Consider the following 22,365-nt stretch of genomic DNA (forward strand, 5'->3'; position numbering starts at 1 on the left):
AGCCTCAACTGATAGTTATATCCAGTCTGTATTAACCTTAGCTTTTAAGGGATATGTTTCAGAAAAATATCCTTGAACCAAGTATTTTCCATATACAAATTTCCAGTGGAAATATTGTTTATAGCTATCAATCCAGGAATAATCATTTGGTAATAACTTATTTAGTAGAAATCATTAAATATTTCCTTGAAGGTAAAGAATTCATGTGATGTACCTCTGCCTCACTTCCAGGCTTGTTTTCTTACTGGATAAGTCCTTGCTACTTCCTCAAAAGGTGTCCCTAAGTAAAAGAAATTTATGAGAAGGATACAGATTCTCAAGTGGATGAAGTTATGATGTCAGCTGTAGTGAGAACTCTGCTCTTGTTCACAGCCTCACTGTTTTAACAGTTCAGGTATGGGGGTGTATATACGAGCAATCATTTTTCTTGAAAACACATTGTCAGGCTAACACTGCATTAAGAGATGCACATTCAGCATCTGCTAGTGCCTAATAAGCTCCAGAATGTTTTGGGGTTTTTTCTTTTTTTCCATATTAAGAAGTAACTGGTTCTGTCCTGGGCAATTGAAGCTCTGCATACGTTTTGCAAGACTCTCTCCCAAAGAAATGTTGCTCATTTTGAGAAAGAATAAGGATCTTGCAAACCTTATTTTCATTGTTATCTTTTTATTTAAATATTTTCTTGTATTTCAAAAGAAGATAAATAAGATGCAGGAATTTAAGACCTGAGAGTAGTCTGGTGAGAGTCAAGTTGCTGACAATCTGTTCCCACTCCAGGAACATCAACAGTCAGGCTTCAGAGACTTGTCTTCAGTTTGTTTAAATGTGTTACTTGCTACTTGAGTCCTTCAAAGAATATTTAACCTGAATGAATAATGCTGAAGCTTAACAGAAAACATGCAGGGCCACAGGTCTTACCTAAACATCTGTGTTCTGAGTTGTTGCAACACCATCCCCTTCCAGATATGTGGGACCTTGTGGTGCTGCTATTATAAAAGCTCTTAATCAAGCATAGTTACCTTTCTTCCTGCATTAAATATGAAGATATTAGTAAAGAAATATTCTTAAAAGTAGCATTGAGGATTTATACAGTAGTAAAGCTGTACAGAAGGTATATAGGATTATATAAAGGCTATTAAACATATTAAATAAGGTTGCAGATTCTTCTGCCATGAAATTAGCTCCTTCTTCCTTTCTAAGTGTGTGCAAAGTTCCCATTTGTAAGTTAAGGCACGTAATTTAGCACATATATGTATTTTTTGTTTTGTATGCTGTTTGATTATCTTCACCTGATCTTCATCTTTTTGAAGTATCTTGGGCTGATAGTAGTTCAAATGACAGTGAAGCACAGCCACTAGGAGAGAGGAAAATGGCCTCAAGTTTAATGAAAAATACCCAGAGCAAGTATGTATGTTCTTACTTCCTCCATGAGGAGGAACGTAAATATTATTACAGAAGTAACTTTAAGATATGACCTGAATGATTTAAATTTATCTTATTGTAGAGGAACTTAGGAATGATATGCACATTCCTCATTTTGGTCTAGATATAAGTTGTTACTTGAACTTTAATAGCAGGTTAGTTTTCTCCTAGCTCTCTGAAGGGACACATGCAATGGTCAAGAAATCATGTGTGGTCAATCTCCTGAGTACTTCCATGACTGCATTTTACTTGCTATTGACAGAAAAGGCAGGAAAGACACCTACACAAGTTTCATCCAAAATTACTTCCAGTAAATGAGTGGTTTCTGGTTAAAATATTACATCTTATTCAGGACTAGCTATAGTTACAGCTTGGAAAAAGATATTTCTCAAAACAATCACACAAGCAATATAAATCCATCATATATGAGATACCCAGTCATAACTAGTCAGAATAAAATGGGATGCTCTTTGCTGTTAAATCCCTCCACCTCCCAAATAAGAAAAGAACCTTTTAGAGCAGAATGAACTTACGTTTATGAGGTTCAATTCTATTGTTCCAGTTTCCTCAGTATCCAGTTTCCTAAACATTTCTGTGGTGTGAGAGACATGATGGAAAAAAATGAATACAGGGATCAACTGGAAAGATTTCCCAATGCTTCAGCTCAGAGGACTTCAGCTCAGGGTGAAGCCTCTTTTTATAAAAAGGGCTGCTACAAAGTCATCTCACTAAAGATAGAAATACTGTCTGCAAGTCAGCATACGAGAACTACTTGCCAAACAGGTAGAAAAAGAGACTGAACATTTGTAATAGTATTACAGACAGAACTGACCAATAAACAGCTCTCTGCATACAGTAGTCTTATATGGAAAAGGGAAAGCAGCACAGTTTGGTTTTTAAACCTGTACTCACTGAACAAGGTTTCCAGCCGAATCAAGCACCGAACAAAATTATCAAAGTCAATGATGAGGTTTTCGTCGGCAAACCGAGCCACAATGATTTGATGTAACTGGCTGTTCAACTTGAACCCTATAATATAGTGTGAAGGAGTGGGGGGGAGAAAAAGAGAAAAAAACAAAACTATCACAATTGCCAGGAAGTTCAAGTGCTAACTTTTGTGGTAAAGTTGTCAAATTTTAAGGAGTATCTACTCAATTGTGGAAAATCTCCCACCACCGCCCTCTGCAGTTGAAGATACTTAAGCTCCTGCCAGTGTCCTGTGTGTTCTTCCTATGGTGCATTCTCCTACATTTCATCAGCAAACTGACTCTTGTAACACTACAGTGAGCATCACACCTGGGTCAAGCTGCCTCCATTCTATAGGTCACAGAATCCTTGGTGAAGTACTTAGACTAAATGGAAGTCTTTCAGGTCTGGGTGCACAAGATTTTTCAGCTTAGAAATCGTACAGGAGAGCAGCGAGCACCTGCCAACTCAGCTTGAGAGTGCTGTAGTCTAAAAGAGAGAAAGCACCACAAATACCTGCAGCTTCCAGCGCTCTCCTCATCTCATACGAATTCATGGTTCCGGATTGATCCACGTCAATTTCCCTGTAAATTTTCTGCAGGACACAAAACTCAAAGTCATAACTTGTCAGCAGTTCAGAGTGCTTTTGGTCAGAAGGGTAAAGACCAAGCTGACAGCTGAGATGCACAGGTTCCAGGAGACACGTTGTGCACCTTCCTAATGGTGTCCCAGCACTGGGATGTGTGGCTGCCACCCAACTTCTGGTCAGTGTGGCCTCAAGCAGACAGCAAAGGGCTTCCAAGCAGATTATTTTCCTGCTACTTCGTGTTCTGTAGAACTCTAGGGGAGTTTTGATTGTGCTCTGACTTTGACAGGCAATTGACTGGGTTCAATTAGAACTGACAGGGGAGTTAAGTAACTTGGTTCAGTGCTGTTCTTGTTCTTTCCAGTCTGCCCTGATCCTCTGAAACTCAGAGCATCACCAATAGGAAAGGACATACCTCATCTCCTCAGACTGCAAGATATTTCCTGATTTCACTTAAATAAAACACAATTTGCAGTGATCACACTCAAAGGAGCTGCATGCAAAAACTTATACTCTCCAATAGCTATATATCATGTGAGGCAAAACAATCCACGTTTTATTGTATGTTTCCCCCCAGAAGGTTGTGCCTTACCTGGTATTTCTGAATCTTTCTCCAGAGTGTGTGGAACTCCTTCAGCCCCAGTTTTCCGCTTCCATCATTCTTGTTGGAGTCAAGGTAATATCTTTGGAAGGCAGGAAAAGGGTTTTCCTTCTCTGTGCTGGGCTAATTAACACGAGCACTTGTGACACAATTAGATTTTTTTTTAAGTATTAAGAAAAGGATGCAAGTCCTCTCTAGAGCTTATGTTTTTGTTTCTCTTGCTTAAACAAGCCCATCCTGTTGAATACATAGACTTAGAAAGACAAGAAGCCTTGGGGAACAGTCAGTCAACTGACTGATTCATTTAAACTGTCATTGGTTCACAACCCCTTCTTGCTCCTTCTTTGGTAATTCTCTGCCTTTTCAATATGTGTATAAAGCAGCAGAGGTGATGGCATTTTGCTCTCCATATTTGGTTCAGCACCTGCAGTTAGAGGAGCTTGTAATTCTTGGTTATAAACAGGAGCAGACACAACAAGCCTGCTATTTAGAGAACTCCTGCACAAACAGCTAACAAAAGAACCTGGTCATTCATTGCTTCCCTCCCCAAAACCACTAAGTAGTCTGTACTGACTGCTAACGTAAAATTTTAGCAGCTAATCATTTTGTTTGGTAATTTTCTGTTTATTTCCAAGTACACAGTTCCACTGAACAGAGAAGCTGGATGTAACTATTCTTAGACCCAAGTCCTTCATCCTATACTTCTGTGCTTATTGTTGGATGTAGAAGTTCCTAAAAACCAGCCTAGTTTCTGGCTTCTGTTATTTGCTTGTCTCATTTCCTATTTATTGTTACGGCTTTACCATACCTTTCCCAACACCGGCTAGATAACAAAGTGTGTAAGCACAGCCAGCTGTGCACACCCTGCTGAGAGCTGCCTGTTCCCAGCAAACCTCACTTTGGCATCAACTAAACCATAATGCACAAGACTTCGAAGCAGATGACCCCATCTGGAAATGGAGTTTCCCCACAGCCTGAGATAATGTGCGTGCCGTGGTCAGTGGCCAAAGCAAAGGCTGCAGCTTCTATTGGGGGAGGACCAGAGCAAAAATAGCTTATCTGCCTCAGATGGCATCACAAAGGCAGGAGCTCACCTACAGAAAAATAGCATCCTGGAACAGCCTTAAAGGATACATCTAGCAGGTCAACCATTATCTTGCATGTCTCAATGCTAAAGCCATCAGATTTAATATCTTGGCCTGTAAAGAAAGAGCAAGAGAAGGGATTATTACTGCACGCTGTATCACAGGATCTTCCTCCATTGTGTGGGAGCTCTGCAACCAGTGTACACACTTCTGCCCTTAACTGCACGTCTCTTCAGGGACTTCCTTTGGAACTGGCAAGAGGACCTTTTCATTTTGGAACAGTTTTGTTCTCCATAATTTGTGCTTAGCACTTTGCCTCATCTGTGGCAAGTCAGTTACTCAGTGGCAATCTGGTGTCTCCTTCAAATCCACCCTTATGATGACGTGTTCTGTTGTATGGCTGCCATGGTCTGGGTCAAACCAGCACAGCAGGCAGTAGGGAATGCTGCTCTGGGAATTATTAACAGCATCCTCAGCCTTTGGGATCTAGCAGTTGCATAGGTATCCCTTCTAAGGTAATTTAGTCCTTAAAGATAGTTCTGGTTTTATACAAGAGAGGGACACAGCACTGAAGCAAGCAAATAGATGCTAATAAGCAGCCCTCTTTTTCCTGACAGATGTCAGGGTGAAAGTTCACTGTGATATTTCCTCAAGCAAACAGCCCAGTTAGTCTGGTTTGTAGGTATGCCGCAGAAACAAGAGACAGAGATAAAGCCTTCCTTGCACTTGTCTGCTTACAAATGTGGACAACATGGACTTTTGACCTGTGGAGGTCAACACTGGGTAGCCTTATTCATCAAATCAAGCTTGGTAACCAGTAATACACCATTGTTAACTGGCTGATGCGTGTAGCACAACCCTGGCTTTGTAGCTAAGATTTTACTTTGGAAATTAAAGACAATTTCTTTTCCAGGCTCAAACACTGTTTCATGTAAAAGAAATTAATCCTTAGCCAAACTCTGAATGACTTCCCAGAAAACAAAGAGAAGTCTGAAGCTGGGCTGCTGTTGTAGAGCTTGACTCCTGGCTCTATCAGCAGGCAAGTGATGGGACTTGGGGAGCTGCAAGCAGCACAGGAACTGCAGAGGCACAAGTTGTTCAGTCATGGTCTCAACAGGTCCTCTCCAGCAGAAACTGTTTCCAGATGCAAAATAATCTTTTGGGTAGGAAACCAGTTTTCATGCAGAGACAAATTTCTTTGAGAACAAATTACTCATTTAAACCTCTTTTCACTTGTGACATCATTGTGACCTCCTTGTCCTTCAATCAGGATCACTCGGGGCAATGTTTCATGTCAGGTTTGAATCCTGTGTGGTTCAGTGCTGTGTATCAGCAGTACCCTCCCTTGATTACTACTAAGCACTAATTGCAGAACTGTATAGGTTGGAAAAGGCCTTCAAGATCCTCACCTCCAACCTGTCCTACCAAGTCCCCTCACTAAGTCTGCCCATCTTCCTGGCAGTCATTCCCACTGGAATGAGAAGCACCTCTATGCAGCAGGGATGCAAAGGCACCCCACTGGAGCACACATCTTGTGATATGTAGGCACAGCCCAAATGTTTCTGCAGCTGCATGATGCTGCAGGGCATGTAGCCTTGGCTGTGTGAAGAGTCATGGCCGCAATGGGAACCTGTCTTGTGTCCTACTGATGCACTGATGGGGGAAGGTACTCACGCTTAGCCAAGACTTTATTCAGGATGTTGCGCAGCTCAAAGGCAGAGATCTCTGCATCCTGAAGAAAAGAGGAAAGTAAGTTCTTCACTGGGAGATGCAGGCACCATCTCATAAGCATCCTCCTAATCCTGTGGGACTGACGGTCAAGATCAGCATCCCTCAGAGTTTCTGTCAGTGATGTGGGTGTGCCCTCACCATGAAACCCATTTAGCTACTCTGGACCCACTGGCACCAGTGATGGGGAGCTGTTCCTCTTGCCCACCCCTCTGTGCCACCAGTAAGACATAACGATGAAATACTCACACTTCCTGCCAGCTGTCCAAAAAGCTTTTTGAAGTTAGTTTCAATGTCATCTTCACTGATCTCAGTCTAGAAGAGAGAGAGAGAGGAATACAGAATGTGGAAAGGAGGAACTTTTCTGCCTGAGAAGGATTTAATGTGCTTCCTTGACTCAGTAAAACACAATTCAAATGGCAAAGTTGTAGATACAGAGTGTGTTTACTTTGATTTTGATCATTTTTAGTTTCAGGGGCTCCTCAGAACGTTGTTGTGGTAAACACTGAAGGATTAACAACTTTTGCAATGGCTTTCCCTAAAAAAAATAAAAATTCTTTACTGTATCAAAAAAGAACACAACCAAATTCACAACTCTGCTGTTGCTGCTACTCAGCTGGGGCACTGTCTTCATTTTGAGAAAAGACTGCAAAATTTAGGTTCTCATCTTGGAAAAAAAAATCCCATAGTCATGCAGAGATACATTACTAGGTGAGACATTCTCAGCCTCTGCAACACTAAACCTATGCCGAGCCACTTCTTACTCATGGAAACAACATCCCATGAAAAAGTATACCTATGGCTAAAGGCCTGTGCTCCTGGATTCCTGGACAGCAAAGGGAATTTTCCTATAGCTTCAGTTATCTCTACAGGCAGCACCTGATCCTGGGCACCTGGAGAGCCCGAGTTCCCCACAGAAAAGAGACAACATTTGTTTCCATTATTGCTTATGATGTTTCTGCTCACTCTTCCAGCCATTCAACTATGCATATCCAAAGACCTATTTCCAAGTGGGATAAGTTCTTGCTAATGCCTGAAGAAAAAAGCCATCTGCCTGGGCTATGCAGGGAGCAAGACTGTGTCCAACCCCATTTATTTATGACAAAATCATCTCAATTTAAATATTTAAAACATACCTCTTCAAAGTTTGCATCTATTTCATCATCTATAACCCTAGAAAGATAAGAAGATTGATATAAAGTATTTTTTTTTCTTTCAATTGCTTTAAGATCAAAATTCTTCAAATTACAGTAAAAATAATGCATATTCAAAGCTGAGAGGCTGCTGGGGTGAGCCACAGACACACTGACATCCCAGTGTTCTCTCTGGTACAGTAAATCATCTGTAGCACAAAGCAACGTACGTTGAGTTTGCGTTTTTTTCTGAGAAGACTCGGAGGCAGAAGTCTCCATTCAGGTTGGGTTCGAAGGTAGAGGGCACGATGATGTATTCTCCCGCGGGGAGCTTGAACCGGTTCAGCACTTCGCGGAGGTTGATGAAGGTGTTGGATTTTTCTCTTGCTTTATTAGTCAGGAAAAAATTTTTGCTCAGATGAATATTCGTCCGGCCAGAAAACTTACAGAACACAAGAAGACAGAGAAAACCCATCACTTGCATGTATTTGCTTTTGTAAGTTACAATTACAACACAGATATACTCCTGCAAACCATCTCACTGCAGCAGTCAGGTAATGCTTGTGTTTGTCAGATTGTGAAGAAATTGGACAACTTTTTTGGAGACCAACATGATCTGATAGTGACCACTAGGGTAAGAGCTGAGGAGTAACAGAACATTGCTAAAGCACTCAGAAGGCAGGTGCTAGCATATGAACTGGTAACCCCATATCCTTCCTGGTGAAACCACCTTTTTTCGTAGCAACCACATACACTGTTCCTGTGCCTCAGGGATCTGAGTGCAGCCTATCAGGTGCAGCAAGACATGGCTGAGGTCACCCTGGCACTTTGCTCCACCTCATTTGTTCCAGAGGGGTCTGCAGCCCTGCCTCACATTGTACAGCCATCACGCCCCACTGCATGCCCTGCTCTGACCTCTGGGGCATGCTGTTAATTGCCTGCAGGTTGAAACAGAGAAGAAGAGGATTCACTGGGGAATGAGAATGAACACCCCTGTGGAACACTGTGTCAGGCACGACCTCTGTGCGAGCCAGGAGCAGGTGTGGGTCTGGGCTGGGAGAAGAGCCATGAAGGAGCTGCTCTTGTGAGTTTCTGATGTACTGGGAGCTCTCATTAAATCCAGGACATTTTGAAAATGCAGCAAAGCCTCAAGCCCACCTCAGAATAAACGGCCACTAACTTCAGACTCTACATAGCCCATATGGCCCTTCAGGGAAGGAGGATCTTCTCAACTGTTCCTGCCCACAGACCTCAGCCTCGGAGCAGCACCTTGAATACCACCGCATACTACGTACCTCTGGGGGCACCTGCAGGGAGAAAAGCACAGTTAGTTGTGTGCTGCAGAGCTGCTCACTGGCTGCATTCACAGTCCTGAACTGAACCCCTGTCTTTGCAGCTTTCTGCAGTGTGGAGCTGCATCAGGGGATGGTCAGGTGGGGGTTAGGGAAAGGATCTGTCCCAGAGGGTGGTGGGCATGTAACAGGCTGCCCAGGGCAGTGGGCACAGCTCTGAGCTGTGCTGGTGCCCTGGCTAGCATTACATTCCCATTATAGCTGCTCTTCTTCAGCCTCTCTTCATCACAGCATAACAAATTAACAGACTGTTTTTGCTCTATGAGAGGTGGTTTTCGTTTTGGGGCCTTTTTTTTTTTTTTAATACTTTGTTTGCTCCTCCATGTAGAACCATAGAACACTATAGTTGAGAAGAGGTCCCTATGGGTCACTGTGTCCAGATTCCTCACTCAAATCAAGGCCAATACTGAAGTTAGATGGGGCTGCTTGGAACCTTGTCCAGTCTAGATGTGAATATCTCCAAGAACACAGCCTCTATATTCTCTCTGGATTGTTGTCCATGTGCTTGACCACTGTTCTGGTGGAGGACAATTTTCTAAACATCTAAATGGATTTTTCCCTTGAGCTACTGGTATCTGACTCAGCCCTGGTGAGTTTGGGTCAGAAGCCCAACTCTGCACAGGCAGAGCATGGAAGGAGCTGAGAACTTGGCTGGGTTCATAGAGTGAGTGAACTTTCCTTTTCCTTCCATCCACCTTACTTGCCTCATAAATTGCAAAGCCGATGGTGTGCATGTCCTCTCCCATCTTCCTCTGCTTCCTCCGATGCTTCTGAATCAGGCCAATGAGAAAAGTGCAGCCCCCCTCAGGGTCATCAGGATCTTCATCTTCTTCCTCCAGCTTGATTAAATACTGTGGGTTGGTCCAGAAAGTGTCTGCGAAGCGGATTTATGCAAACTGCTCAGAGCCTTCTTTGATCAATACATGCCAGCTAGGGCAGATACAGCCCTGACTCCCAAATTAAGCTGTGACCAATGCTTCTCTCCCTGCCTCACAACAAGAAGTAGACCCTTGTTATGGAGCCATGTCTTCTATGCTCTTGCACTTTCTGGATATTAGTCCCTGATACTTCCAGCATGTCACAAGCCTCCCCATACCACTGAACATCCAGGACAAGGGTGCATTAGGCATGCAGGGCTGACCAAAGCCAACACCAAAGCCAGCATTACACCAGATTCAGAAAGATTTCTCACCACTGTGTGCCTCTCTGAGGCTATGGTCTCAACTCAGTCCTTTACACTGCACAGTGTCTATCTGGAGACAGAAGCTCCCAGAGAAACAAGCGGATGAGCACACTCTTACTTGGGTAATTCCTGCAGCCCCCTGCAGTAGCTCCTCGCCTCCAGTTCCCATCCAGCTTCAGCAGGCTCCACTTCTTGTACCTGTCACTTGCCAGAGCGTCCGGAGTTAGATTGCAGATCTCCAGGCGGGAGTAGTGTCTCAAGAAATCGTTGAAGGCCATCCTGTGGGAATGCAATCTCTTTAAGATGAACAGTGTTTCAGGACAGCCACCTTGTCTACCTAACCCCTCTACTGAAGCAACTTAGCACTGGGATTTGGGGTGAGTTTGCTCACTCATCTTGAAGAGCGTGGTAGGAGAGTGTGGGAAAAAGGCTTGTTTGCTTACCAAAACTCCCCATCCTCATGTCTCCTCGTCAACCGCTCCCGCACCTCTGGGTCCACACCACTCCAGTTTGGGCAGCTGAAAGACAAACCCATGTTAACTGCAGACCAGTAAAAGTTAAATGCTAATGTAGCTGTTCTGGCACAATGACTCAATTTTCTCACAGCTCTACACAATTACAGTACTTTATGACACCTACCTGACAGCAGCTGTAGGGCTCTCAAACAACAGCAGAATTGAAATATGGGGACACTGGGACATTAGGTACCTGGCCTCTTAAAATGCAAGGCAGGAGTTTTATTTTCTCAAAGTACTAATGCCTTGACTGAAACAGAGCAGGAAGACTCAGACTAAATACTGTTCAGCCACAGCAGTACATAAACTCCAGCCTTCATTGCTAATAAGAGACATGGATTTTTATAGCCCTTTTATAAAGTAGGTTTTCAGAAGCTCACAACTCAATCTGGGATGTCAAAAAAAAAAAGCAGAAGCTACACAAAGAATTGCAGGAACCACAAACCAAATCGCTGCATCTTGCACAAAAGCAGGTGTTTGTATGGAAACCACTGCAAGCATGGGAGACACAGTGGTGGGATGCTTCTTTTAACCAGCCCAGAGTGAACATCGCATCCAGACATGACTTAAAGTGAAGTTGGAGGTAGGGAGAAGACAGAGAACAGCAGGAACACCATTTTCCTGCAGTAAAGACCTTATAGGCAACATGCAAGCCATCGACTCACTTGTCATTCCATTTCCCTGTCCACTCCACTTCCCCCCAGGGATTTCGGATTCTGATGAGCTTTTGGTTGCTTCCACGGAAGTTCACCTGGTGGGATCAGAAGTGTATGGAAAGTTACCCAAGGACTCAGCAGTGTGCTCTCCTCCATTTTTTAAAATCTGCCCATTGCTGTGCACACAGAGCCCAGCACAAACAAAGCTCTATGAGATCCAGTGGGAACAGCCATTGCTTATAAGGAACACATCACTAGAACCCATAGCCAAGCAAACAGAGGGGAGCAGGCAGAGCACCAGAGTTAAAAGGGTGGGGCTTCAAGATGAACTCTTCATACAAAGCCTGCAAATGCCTCTGAAGGAGAAGCTTGCCTATGTCTTTTTGGAACAAAGGTCAAATTCCCTTCTGATTGTTCTTTGACAGAAAGAGCCAAGTGCATGCACCCCAGCCTGCCTGTGAGCACTGTCCACCTTCCTGCAATACGCCTGTGGCTGGGGACTCACCACACCTCACTCTGGCATTTCAGAGATACTTCAAAAATAACAACTGGAGTGACCAAATGTCCTTTACACATATGAAGGATACCATGACCTGTCTGCCTCCTTTTGGTTTTGCTCACCTTACCTTCCCTGACCACTTACTCTTGGCTAGGCACCTGGCTCTCACACACTGTGCTCTGCTGGAAGGTGCTGACCGCTGTTATTTAATACATGATAATATTTTTTTGCCTGGCACATCTCCCACATTTCACCGAAAATTTAAGTTGCTGAGGGGACCCACTGCCACCAGAGGATAGCATACCCTCTGCAGAGAGCTTTCCCAAGAACTCATGTTTGTGTTTACCCAAAACTCACACATTAACTTGGTATTTCTTCAGACAGAATCATCTCAAAAACCTGGTTCTACAAAATGGCAGAGAATGAAGAATTTTTGGCTATGAAGACCAATCTGTTGCTGCTGCTGCAGCTCAGGGAGGACCACACATGGGGCTGGTTGTATTTGACCCTGTGTCGGGGCACAGCACCTACCTCCTCTGCCCCGGTGACAGAGTACGCGTGTCCCTTCACCAGCTTCTGCGATGTGACTGCCTCTGTCTCAGCTGCACTGGTGATCTGTAAGAGCAAAGAAGCTATTACAACACTTGAGTAGTCTGACCTATGAACACTGCAGGGAAAATCTCTTCTAGCAAGAAAGTGGCTGCTTGACAGCCTGATTTAAAGCTTCTTCAACCTCCATTAAACACGCTTGTCATTCTCCTTCCACCTTTTCAGAAGGTATGTGATCTTTAAACAAGCACACTTGAAGCTTAAAGAAAAAAAAATGAAAGAGAAAAGAGACTGGGATCAAGCAGACAGAATTCCTGCTGCTGATTCATGCCCTATTATTACTGCAGGGCATTATAATCACAGAATCACAGAACTGTAGGGGTTGGAAGGCATCTCTAGAGATCACTGAGTCCAACCCCCTGCCAAAGCAGCTCCCTAGCCCAGGTTGCACACGTAGGTGTCCAGGCAGGTCTGGAATGTCTCCAGAGAAGGAGACTCCACCACCTCCCTGTGCAGTTAATGTATAATGCTTAACTTCATTACCCTTTTTCTCTGACAAAAAAGAAAAAAAGATTTTATGGGATTTTTCAAAGACCAAAGTCACTAATAATTACTTTGCAATACATAAAGCATTCATCAACAAAGGAATATATTTACTTTCCCCCCACCCCTGACAAGAGATTGTATCATTCTGGGGCAAAAATCCAGAGATCAGATTCTTATCTAAATGCAGACTAGAACATGGACAGAAAGTGCTGTGGAGTTGCACGTTGACATTAACAAAGTATTTTTCCTGCTGTGAAACTTCCCTCTCTTGTGACTGGGATTTAAAATAAAAAATGGGAGGAAACACTTGAGTTTAAATTACGAATGGAGTTCTTGTCAACAATTTACCTTCTCTTTAGACGTAACTAAGATCTAATCTCCTTTGGGAGTATGTTGGTTATCACAGTAACAATACTCAGATTCGTTTCAGTGAGGCTAAAAGCAATGCTGAATTTTTATAGTGCAGATTTAGATTTTGGCAACGTGTTTTCTGATAAAGCCTTTAAAATGACTGACTGGACAGTGTACCACAGTTGTTTTTGCTTTGTTGGTTTTTTTTTTTCTTTTTTTTTGGAATCTTTTGGTACGATCTATACAACAAACAGGCTGTGGCGAGGATGGAGACTGCTATGACTGAGGACACAATGGAGGACACATTAGCAACAGTTCTCTGCCCAAAGCCACTTAGCCTGAGACAATCTGCTGCCGAGCCACAGACTTCCTGAAGAACAAAGATGTGTACATCAGGATCCCTTATGAGTTCACCATGAGCCTATGAAACGGCAGAAATTTTCACAGAAAATCCTGAGTTAGAAGGGATTCTTGAGCTCATTGAGTTCAACTCCTGGGTCTCAAGGAAGAAAACGTAACTGAGGCAATGAGCTTTAACACATAAACTAATTAGTTCTACATTTCAACCTATTCTCTATTGCTGTGTCACATTCCTGGTCAAATTCTACAGGCAGAAGGGAGAGCACAGAACTGGTCTTCAAGAAGCAGAGGGGAGCACCCCTTGTTCCCCTCCTGCGTGCCATCATGCAGAGCAACAGCTAAGCATCCAGCAATAAGCACTGACTCACATCAATGGAGCAGCCAAGGAGCGAGCCTTTCTGCAGTGCTTTCTGAATGATTTTGAAGAGGTTGGGTGGTGCCTTCTGCAGCTCATACCATTCTGCAATCCCACCCGTGAAGTCCTCAAAGCCTTCAGTAGTGGTGCCACCGGAGAGAGCCTCGTAGGATCCATTCAGCCTGCAAGAAAGCACACACCCACACAACCATCAGCTTCCCTGTTCTCCTCTTCTCTTGGAGACTGGCACTCAGTTGTGTAAACTGTCACAGCACTTCTGCTTTCAGCAGCACCATGGCAGCTACATAGGAAATCTCTCCTTCCTTCAGCTTTTCTTCTTACAACTATTTAGAGTAAGGTCTACTGTGATCACTTGTACAGCTTGCAGGTTCAGTCATATCAATGACAGATAAAAAACTTGGACGTCATACAAACAAACACACAAATAAACAAACAAGCAAAGAAACCCCAAACTCTCAAAAACCAAGAGCCAATAACATACTTGTTCTGCATAGTCTTTCACTCCCTTGAAGAATCGTGGGACTTATTTTCAGCTGCTCTGAAATAATAGCTCCATTTCTTAAATCAGTTTAAAAACTGTAATGTCATATGGCAGAATTCCTCCCCGGCTCCCTCCCAGAAATTCACCTTTGAGCATTTTTACCCTGAAGACAGATCTGGGCAGGTGGACTGGCATGCTTTGCATACCGGAGCAGCTGCAAACCCTCACAGGTGTTCAGAGCACATGAAATGGAGCTCCCAGACCCCAGTAACAGGAGATGACACTCGAAGAACAGGCTTGCCAGGGGATGTTTTTCTTGGCTAGCAGCAAAGACAGTACTTTTGGCTGCTGTCAGTAGCACCTGTCAGCATAGCTTCACTAAAGCAGCCACTGTGATAACGAGAGTGACATTTTTAATGTGTAGTATCTGCACTATGGTGGATGGTACGGGAAAAAAGAGGCAGGAAGAGAGAACAAGCAGCCTCCCTTGCCCCACATGGGCACCCAGGGCTGTACTTACTTGGCGTAGGCCTTCTCCAGAAGTGCACTCCAGAACTCACTGCCCTCTGCTGAGTGCACAAAGAGCAGCTCCCCGTTCTTGGTGGGCAGCCGGTCATCCACCACAACGTCCACCCATTCTCCGTACTGCCAGAACTGGAAGAGAGTGCAAATAACTCGTCATGTCCACCAACAAAGAGAGCCCCTGGTCCTGGCTCTGTGGTCAGTGGCCTTCTTCCCGCCATCACCATCACTCTTCCTTCCAGCCTGTTTTTTTTTATGTCCCCCAAGGTATTCCAAGAGACATCTCACACTCAGACATGGCCAACCACACAGGTTCCTGGCAAGCAGCACTCAGTAGAAGATGAGAGCCAGATTTCCACATACCTGGAAGTGGAAGATTCCTGCATATTCATCCTGGAAGCTCTGGTCTCTGGGAACAACACGGGCCAGAATTTCTTCATTCAGAGTGAGGGAGGCAATAGCTGCCAAGAGCCAGCAGTCCCCTGTAAAAAAAAAGACAGCACTCATTACTCAGAAGTTATTCTTTAACTTCTGTACTGAGTAGGGATTGTGCATGTGGATCACTGTGGCTGCTGAGGTGATAGCTCATGACTCAGAAATGAATCACCTGAGCCATGATGAGATGATCCCACTCATCACTTTAAGACACATCAAATGTGTGTATACAGATACACGCCATTTCCAGGAAGATGTGGTGTTTTCTCAAGATAAAACAAAACAAAACAAAAACAACAATAACAACAAAAAAGAAAGCAGTAATTATCACCCATGCTGGGACTACTTGAAAAATGAATTAATTTTCAATTGAGTATGTACTGAAGGTTAGGAAACAGCACAGGGAAAAGTCAAAGAGCACATAGGTTCCCTGGGGGGCAATTTCTCCTCAAAAGGCTCATGCTTTTTCAAGAATGGGCTGCTTTCTTTTCCCTTCTCTACATTTCATAAATGCTTATTGACTTGCCACCCAGACATCTAACCTAGGGCTAAGTTCCTGTTAAAAGTTCCATTGCAATCTCCTGCCAAACAGGAGCTCCTTTGACCTTACACACCTCTGGAGGCTTGTTAGAGGCCTCTTTGTCCTGTGCAACATCTAGTCTGGCGCTGGTTACCAGAGAGGCAGGAAGGACCTGAAGGCAGGCACTGTTTCTCAGGCCTACACAACACTTCACCCTTTCCTGGGACAGAGCCAACACATACCAAGCCCAGGGTCCACGCTGTTTGGACAGTATTTTTCCACACCATCCCTCTCTAAGCAGGAGACTGCAACTGTTGCATTTATCTTCAGAAACAAATGTTTTAACAGAGCAGTCACCTTTCAGTTAAACACATTAACAACGTGGTTACAGATCTAAGGACTCCCTGACTGCCACAATCCATAGAAAGAAATGGCATTTCGGAATTCCTCCTTAGGAGAGTCACAAAATCATTAAGGTTGGGAAAGACTATTAAGATCATCTAGTCCCACCGTAAACCCATCACCACAATGCCCACTAAACTATGTAATCAGAGCTGCTGCTGCTGCTACGCTGTTTTGTGAGCAGAGAAATGATGGCATTATGCATCAGATACCCCAGTACCATCCTGCAGTGTGTGTTGGATGGTTCAGGAAACAAGACAGAGACCTGCCACTTTGACTGGGGCTCTTGTGTCGCTAAGATGAATCAGTACCTTCCTGCCTCTGAATTGAGAACTTATTGTCTCTTCTTCCTCCTTAACCTGTTTCTCTCCCACTGGCACTCACTGCACAACAAAAAATATTTTTTAACACAGACAAAGAAGTCCTTCAGTTGCTTCTTTATGATAAGGGTGACAGAGCACTGGCACAGGCTGCCCGGAGAGGTTGTGGGCTCTCCTTCAATGGAGATACTCAAGACCCTTCTTAGTGTCTACCTGTTTGACCTATTGTAGGCTACCTGCTTTAGCGAGGGGTTGGGCTCGATGATCTCTAGAGGTCCCTTCCAACCCCTGCAATTCTGTGATTTATTGAGTTAAAAGAGATTACAGCAAGAGAGCAGTAGGTGCTTCAGTTGCTCCTGGACAGCACAGCCTCTGCTCACATTCAGCTGAAGCAATGTTTCCCCTCCCAGTTGCTCAACCTGCAGCAACCACCTGAGCACACACTGCAGAGCTTTGCTCAGCCACGCACTCAGCGACTCCAGGGGATCCCCATATTGTTTGACAGCAGTGTTCCTAGCATCAGAGAAATCAAGGACCTTAAGCTCTTAGCTGAACTGAAGATTTTCCTTTACCACCTAGCTGTAACACAAAGGCAGACAGAAGAGAAGGAAACAGCAGACTTTGGTGTAAAGGCTCTCTGTGGAGCTTTATGTGGTTTCTGATGAGAACTTAAGAGTCAGATAACTGTAGATACTGATTTGGACAACCATGGGCAACAGCTTCTGGAAGTTAAAGGGCAGACAGAGATATATAAGAAGGCTCACCACCCCCTGGCTTCCACATGTAGAAGTGCTCAGGACTTAAGCTGTGTCTTTCCAAACTGGCATCACTAAAAGCAGACCTGATATTTCAAAGCCTGTGAGTGTAAGTGGAGTTTTAGCCTGCACTAAGCAAGCCTGAGGGAGCTCCTTACCAAATACCCTTAATGATAAAACTAGTCCTCCTGTATGGCTGTTGAGCTAGAGGTCCTGTTTAGAGTATATTTGAAAGGGCTGATAGCCAGGCTGTATTCATCTGTGTAAATGTACAGAACAAAGTTATCAGAAAAAAGGAAATTATCAGGCTGTGAGTTTATTTATATTAACAAGAAGTTGGATGGTTTTTTTTGCATCTTGCTTCCTGTGTGCTGCTATCACTGTTTTACCTCTGATTTCTATGCATTCATCTGTGCATTTACCTAATCTCCAACAAGAAAGAACAATACTATGACAACAAAACAAAACAAAAAGTTACAACAAGGCAATCATAAATAGCCACAAGATTCTTGACTTAAAACAGGCCATTCTGGAGAGCTAAGCAAGGCAAATCTTAGCATAGAGCAGGAGGGCAGCCCATATAGGAATGTGGTATCAAGGGAGAAATGTACATTCAGCCAATCTCAAAAGCATCAATAATTTTAAGCATTCATAGTTATACATTAATAACTATGTCAGTGGCTGAATTTTTTGCATTAATACTGTGGGACCCCAAGAAATTTTCTGGCTGAAGACAAGAGGCTGTGTCAACTCACTCACAATAGAGTGGTTTCCATCGTGGGAACCACGCATCTCATTTTCTACATTCATCCTACTCACTTCATTATTTTTTCACACATCTGTATTCAAGGAGGATATATCTGTGATTAAACAGCACATAAAAGATACTGAGCCCTATACACCCCAGTGTTGTGATACCATGGTGACATCCGTCCAAAGAATGTGGTTAAGGGTGAATAAGCTTCCTCTGCATTTGCTTTGGTTCTTCTGCTACAATGAGTCACCACATCCCATTTGCTGCTGCTCTGGGCCAGACTCCATAATTGACTGCAGACCTGATACTGCAAAACTGACTCAAATACGTGTCCTAAAAACATTCTAAGTGCAACAGTAAAGCAGAACAAAGGCTAACCCAAAGCCAAAAGGGAAGAACTTTGTAATCTGGAGAACCCAGTGAGCTTTTCTGTGCTGGTGATCCAGGCCAAGAAGCCTGTCCCAGCAGTGATAGCTACATGTGCTTTGGATGTCTACTCTAGGCTGTAAAACTCTGGACTCAGGTCTGTTGCTTTCTGATCAAGCTTCCCGGGTGACAAATAGATCATTACAGTTTTCTATGAACAAAAAGCAATATAATAATATAAAACACAAGTTTCCAAGAACACCTGATGTCTTCTAATACAGTGTCCTTTGGAATATCCCAAAACATGATGTGACGTCAATGTCAGCAAGAGAAGTTCAAGTAAATGGAAGCTTAGGTAAATCTCACAGTGCAAAGCTGAGCGTAAAATGAGGCAGAGGCAAAAAAAAAAAAAAGCATTTGCACAGGACACCTTCAAAGCAAGGTCTCAGTAACTCAATGGCTACACAGAGGAAAAATCCATAGCATCAGATCGGTTCATCAAGAGAAAGAAACTCCCTGTGAGCAGATTGATAAGAAGATAACCAGGCCAGTCACAGCAGCAGTTAGTCATGCTGAAAACAAAACACAAAAACTAACAGCCTCCTGTCCAAATATTGTTTCAGGAGGGAAAAGAATACAAGCTGTGACACAATTCATACCCTTTAGAGGTACCACATAAACTCGGCAGAGTGTCTGAGTGGCCAGCTGCGGCAACGATGCTCCGGCCCTCTAAGCGCCCTCACGGCCCTCCTCCGGACCCGCACATCTTTCACACCAAGGCTGGCAGCAATCAGGCGATGGAAAACCCGCCTGCATCCTCCCTGCTTGACACGAGGCGGTACGGGGCAACGCGAACCCGCATAGAGCAGCACTGGGACAGCTGCGCCCGCCTTACCCAGGGCTCCCTGGCAGATGTCGGTGCGCGTGGCTCCGCCGGCGATGAACCGGGGACTGGAACACAGCTCCTGGGAACAAAACGAGCCCGGCGTTACGGCAGCAGGAGGAGGGAGCGAGGAGAGGCGACAGCGGCGGGGATGGAGCCGAGCGTGCACCGCGCGCCTACCGTAGGTCTAAGCCAGACGACGCCCTTCGTTTTGTAAGAGCCGGGCCCCAGCTCCCGGTACCCGAGCGCGGCGGGGCCGGCGGGGAACGAGGGGTCGTGGAAGAGGCGGCCGCCCTGCAGGCACTGCCGCCGCAGCGCCGCGAAGTCCTGCCCCAGGTAGGGCACGGCCTGCCCGTGCCGCCCCGCGCCCGCCGCCGCCGCACGCTCCTTCGCCAGCGCCGCCGCCATCCCCGCCATCGCCCCTCCGCCACGCCTCTCCCGGCATGGGGCCGCCCCGGGCGTGCCGCACCCCGCGGGCCGTGGGAGGGGAACGGCAAACCCGATCCCGGCCAAAAATCCGCCGTGGGGATCCGCCGAGCTGCCCGAGCGGCTCCACGCACGGCCGCCTCTGCGTGCTGCTGGCACCGCTGCACCGCACGGTTCGTGCCGTGCTTCGCGTCTGACTCACGGCACTGCTGCCTGCACAGGGCCGCGTTTGGGGCAGCGGATCCCGAGCTCTGCACGCGCGAAGGGCTCGCTCGGAGCCGCCCTGTTGGGCTGGACGTGATGCAGAGGAGCTGAGGGGAGGCCAAATGGCGGCTGCAGCTCCTCACGGGGAGCGGAGGGCAGCGCTGAGCTCTGCTCTCTGGGGACGGCACGGAGCTGCAGTGCTCTCAGATATAGGGTTGTGATTTTGGATGCTGCTGCGTTGGAGCCTGGGGATGGCTCCATGTGTGTGGCGATGCACATCCAGCTCGGTATCGCTTCTTTATCATGGGTCGGGGGATCTCACTAAGCTAAGGCAACAGAGGCGTTTCCAGCTGATTATTGGCTGAAACGCATCATAAATACTTCGGCCCTGTAGTGTAACCTGCAGGGAGCCACGTAACCACAGAGCTGCTCCAAAGCCACTGGTTTGGCTCCACACAGCGGATCAGAGCTGAAGAGCTGCCACGGATCAGACTGACCTCATTTTTCAAGAGCTGCAGAAGGAAACTAATGTCACTTTAAAGCGGTGGTTTTCACTAGCCTGGAAACCAGGGCTGGTTAATGAACTCCTCTATTCAGCTTCCAGTAGGTACAGAAACTTAAGTTAGACTTTTCATACAATAGCTCTGCTTTTCTTAACCACCTACCCACGTCCCATAGGGGATTACTATTGACTGCTGTAGGGGTTGCTGACAGCATGCTCATAGTCTCTGCCTGGACAGTGATCAGGAAAATCAAATGTGTACAAGAAGGTGACATGGTCTGTCTGTGCAGACAGTTTACAGAGGTTTCTTGTAGTCTCTGAAGCAAGACAAGGGCTAAGAGGACCAAAGAGATGTCCCAGGTAGAATGTGCTTGCTCTTCTTCCTCTTTGTCCCCATCCTCACTCAGTAACCCTGAGCAGTTCAGTGCTGCTCCATCCACCTCACAGCATCCATCTTTCTTCTAAAAGGGAGCTATAAGACAGAAGGGGACAGACTCTTTAGCAGGGTCTGTGGTGACAGAACAAGGTGAAATGGTTCAAACTAAAAGGGGAGATTTAGATAGGATGTAAGGAAGAAGTTTTTTTACAAATAAGAGTGGTGAGGCACTGGTGCTTCCTATGGGGCAGGCAGCAGTGGTGGTATTTCACCACAAAGGGAGTTGCTTTCCCCTCTGGGGCTGGAGGTTTCTTCACCAGGACAAGGCCCAGCCAAGACAGGGGTGTTGGCAAGGCTTTGGCCATCTTGTGAAATGCTCTTCCCAACTCCTCATCCCCTGGGCCAGCCCTGCTGTATTGTGGAATTTCGTATTTGGGGCAATGACTTCTAAAGAATAATCTTATGGACAAACACTGAAGGCATATCATAGCTCACACTGGTCTGCCTAGTAATAGTCACTCAATTTTCAAAATAAAAGGGTGCCTAGGAGCCTGTACATCCAGAACAGGAGAATGCAAGCTCTTTAAGTCAAACTAATCCCTTTTCACAGCTCAGAGTCTACAATACAGATAAGCAGCTTTAATTCTCATTAGCAGAGTGCTGCAGTGCAGGAGGGCTATTTCATTTCTCTGTAATGCAGCACAGCAGAAACGGCTAGAGCCATTAGATTACTGGCAGTTTTCTTCTGAGGATTTCCACAGACATGGAACAGTTTTGATTTCATGTAATTAGCAGATTCTCCTTTGCAGCTGAGATGATGCTTTTTCCTTGTTGATTCTGTTCTTCCCCATTTATCTCACCCTCTTGCAATTACCGAATAATGAGAAGAAATCATGAAGAGATGGACAAAAATATGTAAGTCCCAGAAGCATCAGAAATCAGATTCAGTTTTATATATACATATTTTTTTTCTGATTTGTATTTCCCTTAGGGGATAACACTTCTCTAGTAGCAACTTTGATGACTATAGAAAACCTAACCCCTTTTCCCCCCATAACATAAGTCTCAGGGTACTCAACTGTACAGCTGTTATCTTTTCCTCTTCTTTATATCCTCTAGGTGGTGCTTGCGCACCACTTTCTACACAAAACAGGTCACGCTGGGGCTAATCAAGCTTGGAAATGGATTTAAAGCGCTCTCCTACAGATAACTGGGAGCATCAGTTTGTAGCAAACACACTGGGTGGGTCTAGGCCTCCATCAGAGAAAATGAATGTCCTCAGCTTCTTCCCAAATGTAAGATAAAGGACAGGGAAAAATCTCATAGCATGTTTTACTGCAATTTATGGAGATAAACTGTTGTCATATTTCCTCCAGTTCATACTTCAGCATGGCAGGAATGTGCAGTGCTTCACCCCTTCTGTGCCCACTCATGTCCAGTGGCAACTGGAGTTATGGAGCACACAACATATCAAAAATACACCCGAAACCATCCGTGGGAAACAAAGAATT

The 22,365-nt window shown here is 45.0% G+C and overlaps 1 protein-coding gene across 1 annotated transcript; it reads right to left on the minus strand.

Moving 5' to 3' along the window:
- Window positions 1-443: 443 nt before the first annotated feature.
- Window positions 444-19,763, minus strand: LOC136053113 (calpain-2 catalytic subunit). Its single transcript, XM_065743799.1, has 21 exons — window positions 19,527-19,763; window positions 19,359-19,428; window positions 15,275-15,393; window positions 14,910-15,043; window positions 13,901-14,069; window positions 12,258-12,341; window positions 11,237-11,322; window positions 10,500-10,574; window positions 10,175-10,335; window positions 9,578-9,747; window positions 8,817-8,828; window positions 7,752-7,963; window positions 7,525-7,561; window positions 6,638-6,703; window positions 6,335-6,392; window positions 4,710-4,774; window positions 3,567-3,635; window positions 2,905-2,983; window positions 2,335-2,451; window positions 1,956-2,014; window positions 444-1,354 (listed from the first exon to the last, which is right to left on the minus strand). Exons 1-21 carry the CDS (start codon window positions 19,761-19,763, stop codon window positions 1,331-1,333), a joined length of 2,103 nt encoding a protein of 700 aa, XP_065599871.1. The 3' UTR covers window positions 444-1,330.
- Window positions 19,764-22,365: the final 2,602 nt, after the last annotated feature.

This window comes from Cyrtonyx montezumae, unplaced genomic scaffold (genome assembly GCF_038088225.1).
Source record: "Cyrtonyx montezumae isolate F1298 unplaced genomic scaffold, pur_monq_1.0 scaffold_0, whole genome shotgun sequence".
Taxonomy (NCBI): domain Eukaryota; kingdom Metazoa; phylum Chordata; class Aves; order Galliformes; family Odontophoridae; genus Cyrtonyx; species Cyrtonyx montezumae.

Coding starts and splice junctions, on each gene's coding strand:
- LOC136053113 (XM_065743799.1), bottom strand. CDS start 19,763: ATGGCGGGGATGGCGGCGGCGCTGGCGAAGGAGCGTGCGGCGGCGGCG. Junction 15,044..15,274: donor CAGGAATCTTCCACTTCCAG/GTATGTGGAAAT, acceptor ACTCTCTTCCAG/TTCTGGCAGTACGGAGAATG. Junction 1,355..1,955: donor TAGAATTGAACCTCATAAAC/GTAAGTTCATTC, acceptor CCTCTCTCCTAG/TGGCTGTGCTTCACTGTCAT.